At 37.4% G+C, this 14,559-nt stretch overlaps 1 protein-coding gene across 12 annotated transcripts in view; it reads right to left on the bottom strand.

Annotated features, from left to right (window-relative positions):
* Positions 1-14,214, bottom strand: part of SREK1 (splicing regulatory glutamic acid and lysine rich protein 1) — a 37,267-nt gene extending 23,053 nt beyond the window's left edge. For 2 of the 12 annotated variants that reach the window (XM_080638480.1, XM_080638485.1), the window contains exons 1-3: positions 13,908-14,214; positions 8,692-8,825; positions 825-940 (exon numbers count right to left, since the gene is read on the bottom strand). In XM_080638480.1, coding sequence (XP_080494606.1) covers positions 825-940; positions 8,692-8,825; positions 13,908-14,068 — 411 coding nt within the window. In that variant the 5' untranslated portion in view covers positions 14,069-14,214. Of the gene's footprint in view, positions 1-824; positions 3,046-5,496; positions 5,911-6,820; positions 9,058-11,759; positions 11,800-13,391; positions 13,483-13,907 lie in introns of those variants that run through there. The other 10 variants (XM_080638490.1, XM_080638492.1, XM_080638483.1 and 7 more) reach the window with 10 other exon arrangements.
* Between the last annotated feature and the right edge of the window lie 345 nt (positions 14,215-14,559).

Here is a 14,559-nt window from a genome sequence, read left to right as displayed (position 1 = left end):
AGGAACTGCTGAGCCCTTGTCCAGCATAGGAAATAGGCAATCTGCAGTGCCCAGGACCAATTTGTTCAGTAACAGGTATCAGTCCATCAAAGGAACAGGTAAGGTACCTTTTCAACCAACACATCACGAAAGGCAAAATAAATTACAGTTGAAATCTGAAGGATATTAAGCCTAAATTCTTCTCCTACAAACACAGTCACTTCCTAGAGAACGAGGACAATACAGCTCTGTTTCACTTAAAAATCACTACTGAACTGGTCTGCTGAGTTCCTGGTTTGAATTTCATTTTCTCCACTCAAAAAGCAACTGCCTTTCCAACAAACCGATTTTCTAATAAATATGAGAAATTCTCAACTAGGCACCAATTTTTTATTTATTTTTTTTTTAATGCAACAAAAGAGAAAGCTACTCTATTTCAACTTGATTTTTTCCCTGAACAGGTCACAGAAGCCTGCTGATGTCAAGAGGCAAAACGGAACTAAGCAGAAGTAGCACCAGGTAGTTCCTATGCTTTTTGTATTGAAAACATGGTTAGGCAAAACAGTCAAAAGCCCTGTTGTACAGATAACAATTAAAGCACCCTAATGCAGCATTTTAATACTCCAAAGAACTGTGTCAATGTAACCTACATTTTAACAAATTTTTAGGAAGTTGATAGCACTGCCATTGAACCAAATTAATGGGTCTAGGGAAAGACGAAAATTAAAATCAACACAAGGATAGATACACCACAAGGATCAGATAGTTCTTGTTCTTCTGAACACAGAAAAGGCTACTGAGTACAGAGGAAACCAGAAATCAAACACAAGCTGAATTTTGCTTACTGTAGTCAAAGGGGTTGGTGTAGGTATAGGAAGCAACCCTGCACCAGGCATCAGACTTGTCATAGTAGGAGCAGGCGCCAACAGGGAAAGGGCTTTGGCTTCATCTGGGATTTTACCTGAAGAAGCAAATGAAAGCATTACACAGAGTTGGAACACTACACAGATGTTACTCTTTCTATGATTTTACAACTACCCTTGTATTTAAAAATGTAATACATAACAATGAATCTATCTACCAGATCCTTACAAAGAAACAAATAAGAACTTAAGTTTTTCCTTTTACCCTGCCTCTACTAGGAAAAACAAAAGTGAGCAAAACTTCAAAGACTAGCAATCTCATTAATGATTATTTTTAAAACTGAATAATGTATACAATTATTTAACACTTTGAGCTATGGGTCACCTGTACTGGAAACTTAATGTTCATGAACCAAACGATATCAAGCATGGACGCTTTCCCAGGGCGGTGTTTTCGCGGTGATCGAAAGTTGTTTTACACATGACAACCGTTCGTGTTGGCTGCATCACTAATAGCACACAGAACATCAGATACAGAAAAGAAGAACATTTTTTAAAGTTTAATCCCCAGAAATGGCAAATAACCAAACCAGTAAAACAAAAAGAAAAAGAAAAAACAAAGTATGTGCTAACTGAAATTTGTGTTTGTTTTTGTTTTGTTGTTGGAGCTTTTTTTTTTTTTTTTAATTCCTCTGGTGATACCTACTTCGGATGTAAAAATAAAGTAACAATAAAAAAAATACTACTAAACTACTGTGACTCCACTCAATACACATTACAAGTGAAGTCGGAGGTGAAGGAGAGGAGGGCAGAAAAAAATTCAGTTCATACTGTCTCACATTCTAGTTCACCTCAGTTTACCTGAAACTCTGATAAATAAGATTTAAATTTATTAAGATTGAAAAAAATCGCAACTGGTCAGCTAAGCAAGCTGTATTTTCCCAAAATATCAATTTTCCACTATTTCATCCAGATTATACTGCCCCTGTCATGCTAGAAGTTTACGTAGTATCTAATCTGAATTAAACGGAAGTTTCATTCAACATTGGCCACAATTAGACAGCTACATGACCCGAAATCTTCAAAAATCAAGATTTAATAATTAAACAATTATGACTACATTTGTACGTACATATTAAATTTGAAATGCAAAGCGATTTAAACTGGCACAAACATCAAACACTAAACTGTAAAACTACAGAAAAGTTCTAATTAGATACCTATGATCTATTCAAAATTATTGGCATAATTGTATATATGCTATCCAACTGAGCCCTTCAGTATGCACTTTACTAAAGTAAATGCTTTTATTCAAACATTGTTTTAAAAGTCAAGGTATCTACAAGTACTGCACCAGTGGCTTTTACTGCTTTGGTTCAAACTGTGTATATTTAAACCGTAAACCCCCCACCTTCAGGGTTTAAAAATTAGTATATAAATATTCATATCAAAAAGCAAAATACAAGGTAAGTTTCAAAACACTGTGCTGCTTTAGCCATACAAGTTCCTATAGACTCCACAGGAAACATCTACTTTTAAAAAAAATAAAAATAAGGAAACCTGTTCTACAGGTCTGCAACAAGGAATAGGTTACAGCTGAGTGTCACCAAAAGACAAAACAAATCTAAATGAAACTTAATGTGTATGTAGCATGGGTGGAATAAAAAAGAAAAAACAACAGTACCCTTTTTTTCTCATGCTTCCTATTTACATTTATGTTAAATTTTGAGGCACCTTGTTCCTTAACATGTAACAAACCACTTGATTTTGCTATCAAAAGGAGAAAAATAGGAAAATTATTAGCACTTAATAATTAACTGTGCAATAACGATTTCCAGGGCTTAAAAAAAAAAAAAAAAAACAAAACCCATGCATGAATCTGAGTCATCATCACAATGTTCGGCACTCTTTATAGATCTCATTTTGAAGTCAGACATGCAACAAGAGGTGTACATGATCTGCCTGACTGCTCATGAGTATCAGGTACTTTGCTGTACATCCTGCCTATTAAGTAGCTCACTAACAGGCTTTCGAATATAGTTCCAGCAGCTGTGCATGCAAATTAGGCATAGAATTACATAACAGTTCTTCTGAAAATCTTAATATCTAAGTGCTTTCAAACGATAAATGAACCAGACTTTATCCTGAATAACCAGCATCCTGCAATTCACTGAATACTCATGCAGGTTTCTACAGGATCAACAGACATGGATCAAGTAAATCCAATGGTGGAAATGGCTCCTGAAGTGGTGTGTCTGCTTTCTACTTTAGATCCTTGTCCAATAATGTACATAAGTATATGCCTAATTTAAGTATGTGCTTACATACAGCCAATTCAATATATACTTTATCAGATAAATTTAAGAGATCTTTAGGCATTTAGCCCTTTCAAGTAGGAACTGAGTTAGGCACGTAACAGACAATGAGCCAAGTTCTGACAGGTACTTAAATACAAGCCTAAGCTTTAAGTATATTGTTCATCTTACACAGGTAATTGGTATTACTCATGTTGCTCAAGTAACTACTTTTGGTTAAGTGCACCATTACAGCAGTTCGAAAAATTAACAACATGCACATCTAAGTTGTAAAGTTAACAGCATTATTTCCAGAATACTCTGGCCCTTCATAATATAACAAAATCTAGTTGGTTAGTTCCATGCCACAAAAAAAAGATTTGTGTATTAATTCAAGAATGATAAAGCGTCTATGTTTACAGACAGAACCCTGAAAATTTGCCTGAATATTCAAAGATATTGCTTTCTCAAAAGATCCTTCTCTACATCTTAAGACCAGGTCAAATGTTAAAAAATTCTGTAGAAATTAAACTCAGTCTTGTGGGGGGAAAAGAAAAAAGAAAACCTGAAATATCTTGCAAATATACTTCCCTGTTCTTTACAGAGTTAAAAAAAAAACCAACAAAACAAACCCACAACAAATTAGTACGTGAGGCCAAATAACCTCACTTTTGACAGGGTTTAAATTCAGGAGTTTTATCTCCATGAATTTACTTATAATAAAGGAATACAAGTCAACAAAGATACAACAAAATGTGGGTTATGACACAGCAAATTAGGACATTTTAGTTTTAGAATAACTGTTTTGTTTTTAAACTCACAGTATTTAAAAGCTGAATGAAAATGAGGTAAAGATATTTATTTTCTAACAAGAGAAACAGAAAAAATAAATCTATACATCCTAAAAAAGGTTTCCTGGAAGTTCTTGTGTTTAGGAAATATGGTTTCTATGATAATTTATCTATTGATTCTTCATTTGCATAGGAATCTGGAAGCAGATATAAATCAGCTCTGTATTGCCTAGACACCCTATGCTTCCGAGTAAATGTACAGCTGCCCTAAATATTAGTTACGATTGTTACTTTTTTGTATCAAAGTGCTCAAGAGCCCTAGTCATCCTTGTCCATACTGCAATCCATTTTGCTGAACACTGAACAGAAGTATCTGTGTTAAGCAAGTACTAATCATAGTATTTTTATTCCCTTCCAAGTCCTCAGAAGAAATTAATTTCCTACTCTTTGCACTGAAACTACATGGCTAGCTCCCCCCTCCCTCCCTGAACTGCTTCTAAAATAAGTTCGTTTTAAAAATACTTACAGTTCAAATCTACTCTAAACATAATTAAAGAAATTGATATTTTCCTCCTATTTTAAACCAATGAAAAATGCAGACTTACAAATAATTTCTGTGTGATCCAGTTCATGACCTTTATCGGATTTAGCAGCAGTGATTAAAGAGATTACACCTACTGGCAATTACCTCAATGCCACAGCTAAATCCAACAGAGATCACCGAACAAAGCTCTTTCCAGCTGCACTGCACAGCCTGCTGCATTATCAGAGTGAAACCAACCAATTCCTATGCAGCAGGCTGGGAAGAGCCATGCCTGAGGACTAGACACACCACCTGGTCCACCACTTCCATTTTACAAGAACATCATTTACACACAAGAACTTTCTCAATCACTACAGCATGAACTGCCAGGGTTTGTGAGATGACCAAGAAGACACTTGCTCTTTCTTTCTTTAAAAAAAAAATCTCTTCTTGAAATCACCACCACTGTAGCATGTCAAAGTGCAATATACACGTACATACACACACAGGGAACTGATTCAATCTTCCCACAAATAACAGTGTTGAAAGACAATGTGCCTCACATAACACATTCCAACCAAAACTTCAGGCTGCATTTGTACTTATGAGTGGTAAACAGGTTTTTTTTTGAAATTTACAAAAACAAAAGGATGAAATCTTACTGCCACTGAGCTCATTGGAGCAAGATTTCATCAGAAGCAAACAGGTATTTCATGGCATTCAATATTCATGAAAGTTCAGTTTCAGAACTAATTAAACTGTTCATATTAGTCATAAATAGTAAGCCTTCCTCTAAATAGACTGTGCAACCTACAACTACTCTGCTAAGGGGAAAAATAGCAGAGAAAGATCATGACTCTACTTTGTAAAGTTAATTTCTCCAGAAGTATGAGTTTTAACTGCTCTTTTCCAAGATAAACTCATGAAGTACAACATATGAGAGAATGAATTTTAAAACGGATTTATTTTTCACTGTTCCTGGATCCTGACACAATGTGTTTATCTGTTCAATTTAGATGCTTAAACGTATTCCAAATCAAATTTACCTGTAATTCACAACATAAATCATGCTCTAAATTCTGTGTATACCATCCACCATTCATAAGCAGCTTCAGGTCAACTTCAAAATGAAACACTGTGAACCCTTTACAAAACACCATTTTTACAGAACTGAAGTACCAGTTCACAAGTACAAGGGAAAGAGATTTAACAGAACAGAACAAAACAAAACAAAAGAAGAAAAAAAAAAAAAAAGAAAAAGGGACAAAATAAAAATAAAAAGAAACAAAGGAAAGAAATCAAAATAAAATAAAAACAGAGACAGGGCGTCCATCTTCAGCAGGCCAGACTTCGATCTCATTTCCCCCATGAAGGTTTCACTTGGCGGCAGGTTTAGTGGCATGGCAAACAATGCCTAACTCAGGCAAGTGTAACAGGTCTGCCTTGGCCAGTCTAGTCATCTAATAATGCACAAATATCACACAGAGAAAACATACAAAACCAAATTAATAGTCAAGATCCATCTACCAGATAATGTGGACATAAAATTTAGAATGATTAGGGTGGCATCTTTATCTTTCAACCTTTGTGTTCTCAAAGAATAATGTTTAAAGAAAAACCTACCCATTCACACACACATAAGTCATATTTTGACAGCTTAATAATGTTACTTCATTTACAACTGCATTTTTGCAGAATTGTTTATTAAATATCACAAAATTAACAGTTTTCATTGTGTAGTGATTACCTCCTCATACTCCCTCGATTTACCACTGTTTAAATACACTTCAAATTTCAGATTTTATTCTGATTTTTAAAATCATGTTTTCAGAGTTTCCTTCTACCTCTTCCCTATGCTCAATTTGGCACATGAAATGTTTTGTTACTGGCACCGTTGGCCAAGGATATAATTTTAACTCCTGGTACAATACAGCCATCACTACTTTCAAAGCCCATGATGTACTCCACTGGCTATTACTCATCACATGATACATAGTGAATTGAAAATCTTACTTTGTGCTCTCCAAAGCCATACTTACTCCACACAATATATTCCTCAGAAAGTTATACCTATATAAATTCACATCTTTAAAATTAGTGATTCTGCTATAAAGTTATATGGAAACACCATTTTGACATTAAAAAAAATTTGACCTCTCAATTCAATCACTTGTTCACCTAATTATGCATACATCTCTGTGGGGTTCAGAATCATTCTGAACAGTGTGAATTATTCTGTAATACATTTTCTCAGGAATGCCTAATAAGTCAGCTAAAAATGGGGCTGGAACAAGAGTAGCCAGAACTTTGATTTTATTCTCTTTCCGTTCATTGTCTACTATCAAGAGACACAGGAAAACATAGTTTTACCTGCCTGTTGCCATATCACGTCAGGCAGTGATCTCATCACAAGAAAACCACCAGGAAGTGTTGTTCATTCATTAGGCGGCAATCATCCCCCTCTGGCAGTATACTGAACCAGTGTTAAGGTCTTTTCGATGAAATGTAAAACTAAGATCCTGAATAATTTGCAGTCAATTATTTAGGGGAATTTTTTTAATAATAAGGACTCTAGTTCTATTAGCCTCTACAGAGCTTCAGCAATATCCTCTTTGTAGTTTAAGAACAAATTCAAAAAATAAAACAAAAAAGCCCCCAAAACAATATATGAAAGCAACTAAAAAAATCTAAGCTTCACAAAGACAAATATACACACCATATGCCCCTATTAAGAAAACTACCAAGATAGACAGTATATTGCAGGTTAATAAAGCCTTTACTGAAAGTACTTAAGACAGTCTACTTGTAAACTTGTCAGAGTTTGCTAGGAACATCCCAGACCATTACAACAGCTACACCAAATCTCATACTATCCAGATGACATAGCAAGCATGCCAAAATTTGGTACTCTGGGACCACTGTTAACAAACTCCAAGAAGTCAACAGTATTTATTGAACCAAACCCCCACTCCTTCAGCTAGAAAAGTTATGTTCATAGGAGGTATTTCTGGACTTCCATGGTCCAGAAATGGTTTATGGTTCATTCTTAATATTGCTGTTCATGGCAAAACAGCTAACATGTTCAAAGTGAAGTTAGGTTCACTCCACCAGCTGGAATGTTTCTACTCTGAAGAGTCAAAAAGTCCAGAACCAAACAGAGGGTGCTGAGTTCCACAATGATCCCAATGAAGTCAATGGCGCCCTGCCTAACTTCAGCAACATGCCTCCTAGGACCATGCTTCATATAACTATTCTGATCTGGGACATTATACAAACAATACAAATTACCTTGTATTCAACATACCTGTAAAAATATGACCTCAAAGCTAGTTAAAGGAACACTCGTAAATCTAGTATTCACCAAGCATTTTATTTTATTCAGAGTTTTAAAAACATTTTATGGTAGAAGCATTCTGTACAGATCACTGCATTTTTTAAGAGAGAACTAAAACCAAAAAAGGAGTACCAGCATATATAAGAAAACCTTTTTGTGGCTCACAAAGTAATATTTTCCACAATAACAAGATAGGAAAATCGTTGGGTTTTTTTTTAATTGAAAGAGCAGGTAAACATTTATATTCAAACAGTAATTGTCAATATGAATACTAAATATTTTAAATTAGAGCAATCTAAAATGGCTAAATGCATATATTACATGTCTACAAAACAAAATCAGGAGTCAGTCTAAAAAAAATGAAAAGTAATTAGGATCTCAGAAACAAACAAATTAAAAAACAAACAAAAAAAACCCACACCACAACAAAAAACAAAAAAACCCAACAAAACTAAACAAACAAACAAACAAAAAAACCCACAAAAAACCCGAAAACAAACCAAAACAAAAAACCCCACCACATTAAAGGTGATACATTAAAATTCAAACTGCAATTTACTGGTGCCAGGAAATTGCCTAATCTTCTCAGTGCTCCATTGACTTCAGTGAGAACTCTGTGAGAATAAGCTTGCCAACACAAACCATATTGAAGCAAATTATTTATCTTCTCTTCCCTCAAAATATGTAATAAATTGAACTATCCTAACTACCTTTTTTAATACCAAATTGCAATTAAATTTATATAATTCTGTGTCACTGTTCCATTTTTAATTTTCTTTTAAGACTTTTTTTTAAAAAGCAATGAAATAAAACACCAATAGAGCACCACCTCCCTATATGGAAAGCTTAAAATAACTAGCAGACTTGACAAAAGAACAATATTTCAGAAAATGTCTATAATACCAACCTTCTGCGCAGGGCACAACTATCAAAGCTCTGTCAATAAAAACCGTGTTAGTTAGATGCTGGGCCACACCAACACTCGATGCTTCACGAAACTTAATATAACATACTTTGGAGGAAAAAGCAAGAGGTGCGTTGCTGAAAGATAAAAAAAAAAAAAAATATTAGTCACATTCAATAATTCTATGTTTGTATTTTTAACTATTACTCCTTAATAAAAAACTTTACAGCTCCTGGAATAGTCAGCTAAAAGGCAAGAGTATAGAAATTTACTGATTTGCCTACTTTACTATGTCAAAAAGCATATGTACAAAAGCATAGCATAGCATAGCACCTCCTCCTTCTTAACGGAAAATTACAGAAAAGCCAAAATCCCAAACTAACACGGCTAATTTTCTTTCATAATCTTGCTAAACAACACTGAGTAGCGTGTTCAATGTTACTACAAATTCTCTTTTAGCATCTACCTTAGTCTGGCATATCGTAGCGAGGAGAAACTTTTTTTTTGGAAAACTTTCTGGCTGGAAAAAAAACTTTGATCTGCTTTACCAACAGAGATGTCAAACACAAAAGCACTGTCATTTTGATCAAAACCAAGGAAGTTTGCCTTAAAACATGTACTCCCTTGTCAAGGCTTGTAACCTTTACCTAAGCAGCTTATTTCTTCATATGAAGGAAGCTCAGTGAAATCTCCAAAGAGGAAATGCTATAAATAAGATATTGCTGGAACATCAGCAGTTTTGATTTGAAAAGACCATCTGTCTTCTAGCAAAGCAGTAACTCATGGTAAATAAGTTGTAGAAACTGGTTCACCTAACCCTCCCTCAATGGAAACAGGAACACTTGGCAGCTTTCTGGAAGTGCAAGAAGCAGCTCAAGTTTAGTCCAACCCATCCTGTAGTCCCTCAAGTTCCAAGTAGGTACTCCCAAAGTTGTATGGAATTAATTAGATTTTAGTATTTAAATATAAGCTCAGAAGTTTGACACACATTATTTCATCATTTTAATTGCATAAATGAACGAAGAACTTAGTCTGAGATAGACAGACTGGTATGCTTCTGTTTACCAGAAAGGTAACACCTAAGTACCTACAGAGCAAGCCAACTTCTGCATGGCACACAGAAACACTTTATGATGGAAAATTCTGTGAAAACAGATACATTGAGGAAGCAAAAAAAAAAAAGGAATAGGAGAGATATATATACAAGTCAACCTTACAGAATTTAGAAAAACACTGCAAGTAAGTATAGGTGACATTTATTTAAACTACTTCAGAGGTTTTTTTTCTGTAGTTACACTAATATTGTAGAGCATATTGAAAAGTATATCACAGCTAAAACGTGTAGCTAAGCCTTCCAGTATCTGAAGGGGGCCTATAAGGATGCTAGGGAGGGACCCTTCATTAGGGACTGTAGTGGTAGGACAAGGGGTAACAAGTTAAAACTTAAACAGGGGAAGTTTAGATTGGATGTAAGGAAGAAGTTCTTTACCGTAAGGGTGGTGAGGCACTGGAATGGGCTGCCTAAAGAAATTGTGAATGCTCCATCCCTGGCAGTGTTCAAGGCCAGGTTGGAGAGAGGCTTGGGTGACATGGTTTAGTGTAAGGTGTCCCTGCCCAGCAGAGGGGATGGAACCGGATGATCTTAAGGCCCTTTCCAACCCTAACTATTCTATGATTCTATGGTTACATTTCTCCTGCCCATTTATTTTCCTTGTAGGGGCCAGTATTTTCACAGTTTCAAGTCTCCGCATTCAGGAAAGAAATAATTGTCTAGAATTTCTTCTGAGAGTTTCCAACAGCAAAAGTGGCAGCAAGCTATGACTTTCTCAGCAAAAACGTCTGCGTACAACTTCTAATCTTACATATTCTTAAGATCCAGACTTCCCTCACTGCAAAGATACTTCTTTATATGGCCAGAGGGGGTTTTGTTTGGTTTACTAATGGAAGTGTGGAAGGGGGATGTGTGGGAGGAGAGGGCATTTTGATACTGTTGCTTAGGGTTTGGCTGAAGGCTCCACTGAAAATTCTGCTGTCCAGATTGTTGAGACTTGAAATATATCCCAGGCTTTGTTTGGGGTATTTTTTGTTTGATTGGCTGAGGTTTTGTAGGGGTTTTTTTATTATTTATTTGTTTTGCAGTGTTAGTTGGGATGGTTTTTTCTTTTGTGTGTTTTTTTGCCGTTTTTTTTTTTTGCCTTTTTTTTGCAGGTTTTTTTTTTGCAGGTTTTTTTTGTTTTCATTACTTGCTTAAAACTATAATTCTGTTCCAGGCAGTCCCAGGCTTCATGAATAATCCTTATAAATTTCAACATCCGTAGAGGCACCTCTGACAAGTGAATTTTTTATATAGTATTTCTCCCCCTGCATTTCCTGGATTTCAATCACAAAAGCCACGTGGAAAGTATGCTAAAAAAATATTAACATCAGAAGACTGCTGCAAACAAGGCTGTAAAAAAAAAATGTCTTTGTACAAAGTCCATTATCAACAGAACTGGAAATTCACATCCATTAGAAATAAACATACCCAGCAAAGGCAACAGGATTACAAATTACTTCTACAATAAATTAACACGAATACCCTTTTCCTATATACATGAAATGACACATATAGAAGAGAACACAACTCCACTCTGCTCCAAAAACTCATGCTTGACTAAGTAAGTTGTTTTGTGTGTGAGCTGAACATCTGCATTACAGAATTAGAGAGAGAGAACAGGCTGCATTTCAACACAATGTAACGTAACACCTTCAGCTCATTGCTTAATATATTCAAAAAGTTAGGATAACACTAATTTTCATACTACATCTTTCATTATTCTTGAAACAAGAATTGTTGGCTTTATTTTTTTTTAATGATGTATTTCTATGCAAAGAATAGAAAAGGGAGTTCCAATCTCGGTGAAAGCTTCAACTTAACTTCAGTAACACACACACTCTCAAATTACTGAAAGCTGCTAAGTCACCTTCCTCTTATTCCTCAGCATGAATTAAATTTAACAAAGCATATTAATGTTTCTTAGTTAGTACTCTGTACCCATGAGACCTGCAGTTCACTAATTCAACTTACTTACTGAATTATGTTTTCCATCTAGAAACTGGACTGAAAAGTGAGTTTCCGCTGTTCCATGAAGCTAACAAAATTAATGCCCTAGAACGCATCGAAGTTTGGATGTCTTAGAGAATCAATTTTAAAGGTAACATCAGATGATAAAATATTCTGGCTGATTTTCATTCTAATGTAAAAAAAACAAAGTTCCTTTTAAATTGAATTAATAGAAAATCAGATTTTTTTTTTAAATCTAGGCCTTAGATCATTAAATACTTAAGGAAAAAACAGTAGCAGAAAATAATGTTAACAAATTGCAGACATCTATTTCACCATCTTTTTGCTTGAGACACCTTTGCTTCCCATGCACTTGTCAATGAAACTTTTTATTTATCGTAATATTATTCAAATATGTTCTCAGCGGGTCAACATGTTTGTTTCACAAGAAGGCTATTATTGTAAATAATTTTTCCAAGGTAGTAATTTGAAAGTCAGTTCGTATGTCCATACTCATTAGGCAAGGAAAATAGTATTTCCAAGAATTATACATAAAAACTATAAATAAAACCAAGAGTAAAATAAGTAATCACAAACCTGCATCTTACCTCTGATAAATTAATAACTTAGAACTGATGCTTACAGAATTATAACCTCCATATATCTATGTCAAAGCCTACTATGGTACTGGATTTTAATATTTTATGTGTATGCGCACACTGGCAAAATTTTATACATAGGCACAAATATTATTTGCATGTGAATTATCTGCATGTAAAGAAAGTTATCTATTTTAACTTAAGTGAAAAATAACACCACCATCTATAACAAAAAACCATATTCAGCCAGGAGAAAATTCTAACATATTAAGAAGCAAGTGTAGAATAAAACCAATGTAAAACCGTAGAAACTGTGTAAAAAAATCACCAGAGATTACGGAGTGTTTAAAACTCAGTAAGGCTGTTTTAAGCCTATCGTCACATAAATGGATTCCTATTACTTTTACTTTATATGTACATATTAAATCATATGTAAATTTTCAGAATGTTCATCATTCAAATCCACTCAGATGTAATGTAGTTACACATTCAAATTTATAAATATCAACATTTTCTTCAAGTTAGTTTTTAAAATCAGCATGTCATTCAGCTAAACATCTTCTTTGTATTAAAACTGAAGTATCTGGATGTGAATGGCTCCCTCCCCTTTCTGCTATTCCCATTTAATTTTCGTAAGAAAAAGACGGTTTTGAAAGAACAAGCTTACCACTCACTTCCTAGTACAACAAACGTATTAAAAAAAAAACAACTTTTGTTATTTTGTTATTTTGTGAACCTCAGAATCCCCCGTCAGACTGCATCCCTCACACGCAGCTGACATAAGAACAGCTACAGTGTGGAGAAACGTGTAATGTCCATTATTAACTGTAATTTTCTGCACATCTTGTCAGGGCTATTTCAAGGCAGGGCAGGTTCTAACCCCCTGTGAACCGCTATTCTGGGTTCTGTTCGAGCGGCGTTTTCTCGAAGAACAGAGGCCTTCGAACAGGCCGAGGAAAAAAAAAAAGGGTGGGGGAGGGGGGGGAGGTAAAAGGGGGAAAGAATATGGAGGAAGATTGACATAAGTAATAAAAAAATTGGTTTGTTTCACTGGCACACACCGGTTGGGCCAGCTGGGCGGCGATGGGGCCTGGGGCTCTCCCGCCCGCCTCCCTCCACTCAGTTCGACAGAGGAGAACGGTGGGCCGCAGAAAGGGGATTTTTACGAAAAAAGAGAAAAAACGACCTGCGCCGGAAAGCGGCGTGGTCACACTTCTCGCCAGGCTTTCGGCTGTGCCTCGGTGCCGGCTCCTCACAGAGGCCGGGCTCATCGCGGGCCGCCGGCTGCGGCACACAAACCCTGCCGCTCCGCGGATGCCACGGCTGCTCCCTTCCTCTGGCGGGGCCGCCATCTTAAGTACGGGCGAAACTCCCATCCCCTGCCGCTCCGGCCATATAAAGAGGTGGGAACACGTGACACACACCCTCCCGCGGAATCCTGTGGTGCCCGCACTCAAAATGGCGCCCAAGACCTTCTGCCTCATCCATCCCCCACCACCCCCCTCACTACCCCCCTCAGGACCTATCCCTCCTTCCAAATCTCTATCTCTCCGGAGTCCGGCACAGGCCCCACTTACTCCGGGGGGTAGAGGCGCAGTTCTTCAATATCTCCCAGGAAGCCGAAGAGAGTTCGCATCTGCTCACTGGTCACTGCCGAGGACAGGTTCGTGACCTGGATGACGGACGTGGGGCCCAGGGGGAAGCCCAGCGGCACCCCAATCCCTCCGCTGTTCATCATGGCGGACCCCTCACGGCCGCTCCGTTCCCGACGGTGCCACACGCAGCCAGAGAGGCGGGCCTGGCCACAGAGACGAGCACGCGGCTCCTACTGGAGCGCCCTGCCGCGCGGGCGCTCTAGCGGCACACTCCACTGCTCCCTGGAGGAGTTTCTGGGCGGGCAACATTCAACGCCCGCTGGATGGGCCTACCGGGAAGCAGCAGCCCCGCCCCGCGCAGGCCGGCCGCGGGCACCGCCCCACTCCCGGCGGAAGCTCACAAGGTGCCGACCAGACTGCCGTGGGGAGGGCGGGATCGGCGCGGGGCTTGAGCCCCGCCTAGAAAGGGGCGCGGGGCCGTGCGCGCCTTCTGACCGTTAACGGCCGCGTCCCCAGGGGCGTGCCCTCACGTACTTGCCAGCCGGAAACCCCGCCGGGCGGCGGGTCCCGGCACCTCGACAGCGGATGTCTTGTAGCAAAAGAAAAGGTTCTCCTTTTAAACCCGGAGTGCCAG

This window comes from Psittacula echo (genome assembly GCF_963264785.1).
Source record: "Psittacula echo genome assembly, chromosome: Z".
NCBI classification, from domain to species: Eukaryota; Metazoa; Chordata; class Aves; order Psittaciformes; family Psittacidae; genus Psittacula; species Psittacula echo.
Note: the sequence above shows the minus strand (reverse complement) of the source record. Positions and strands in the feature narration are given on the sequence as shown.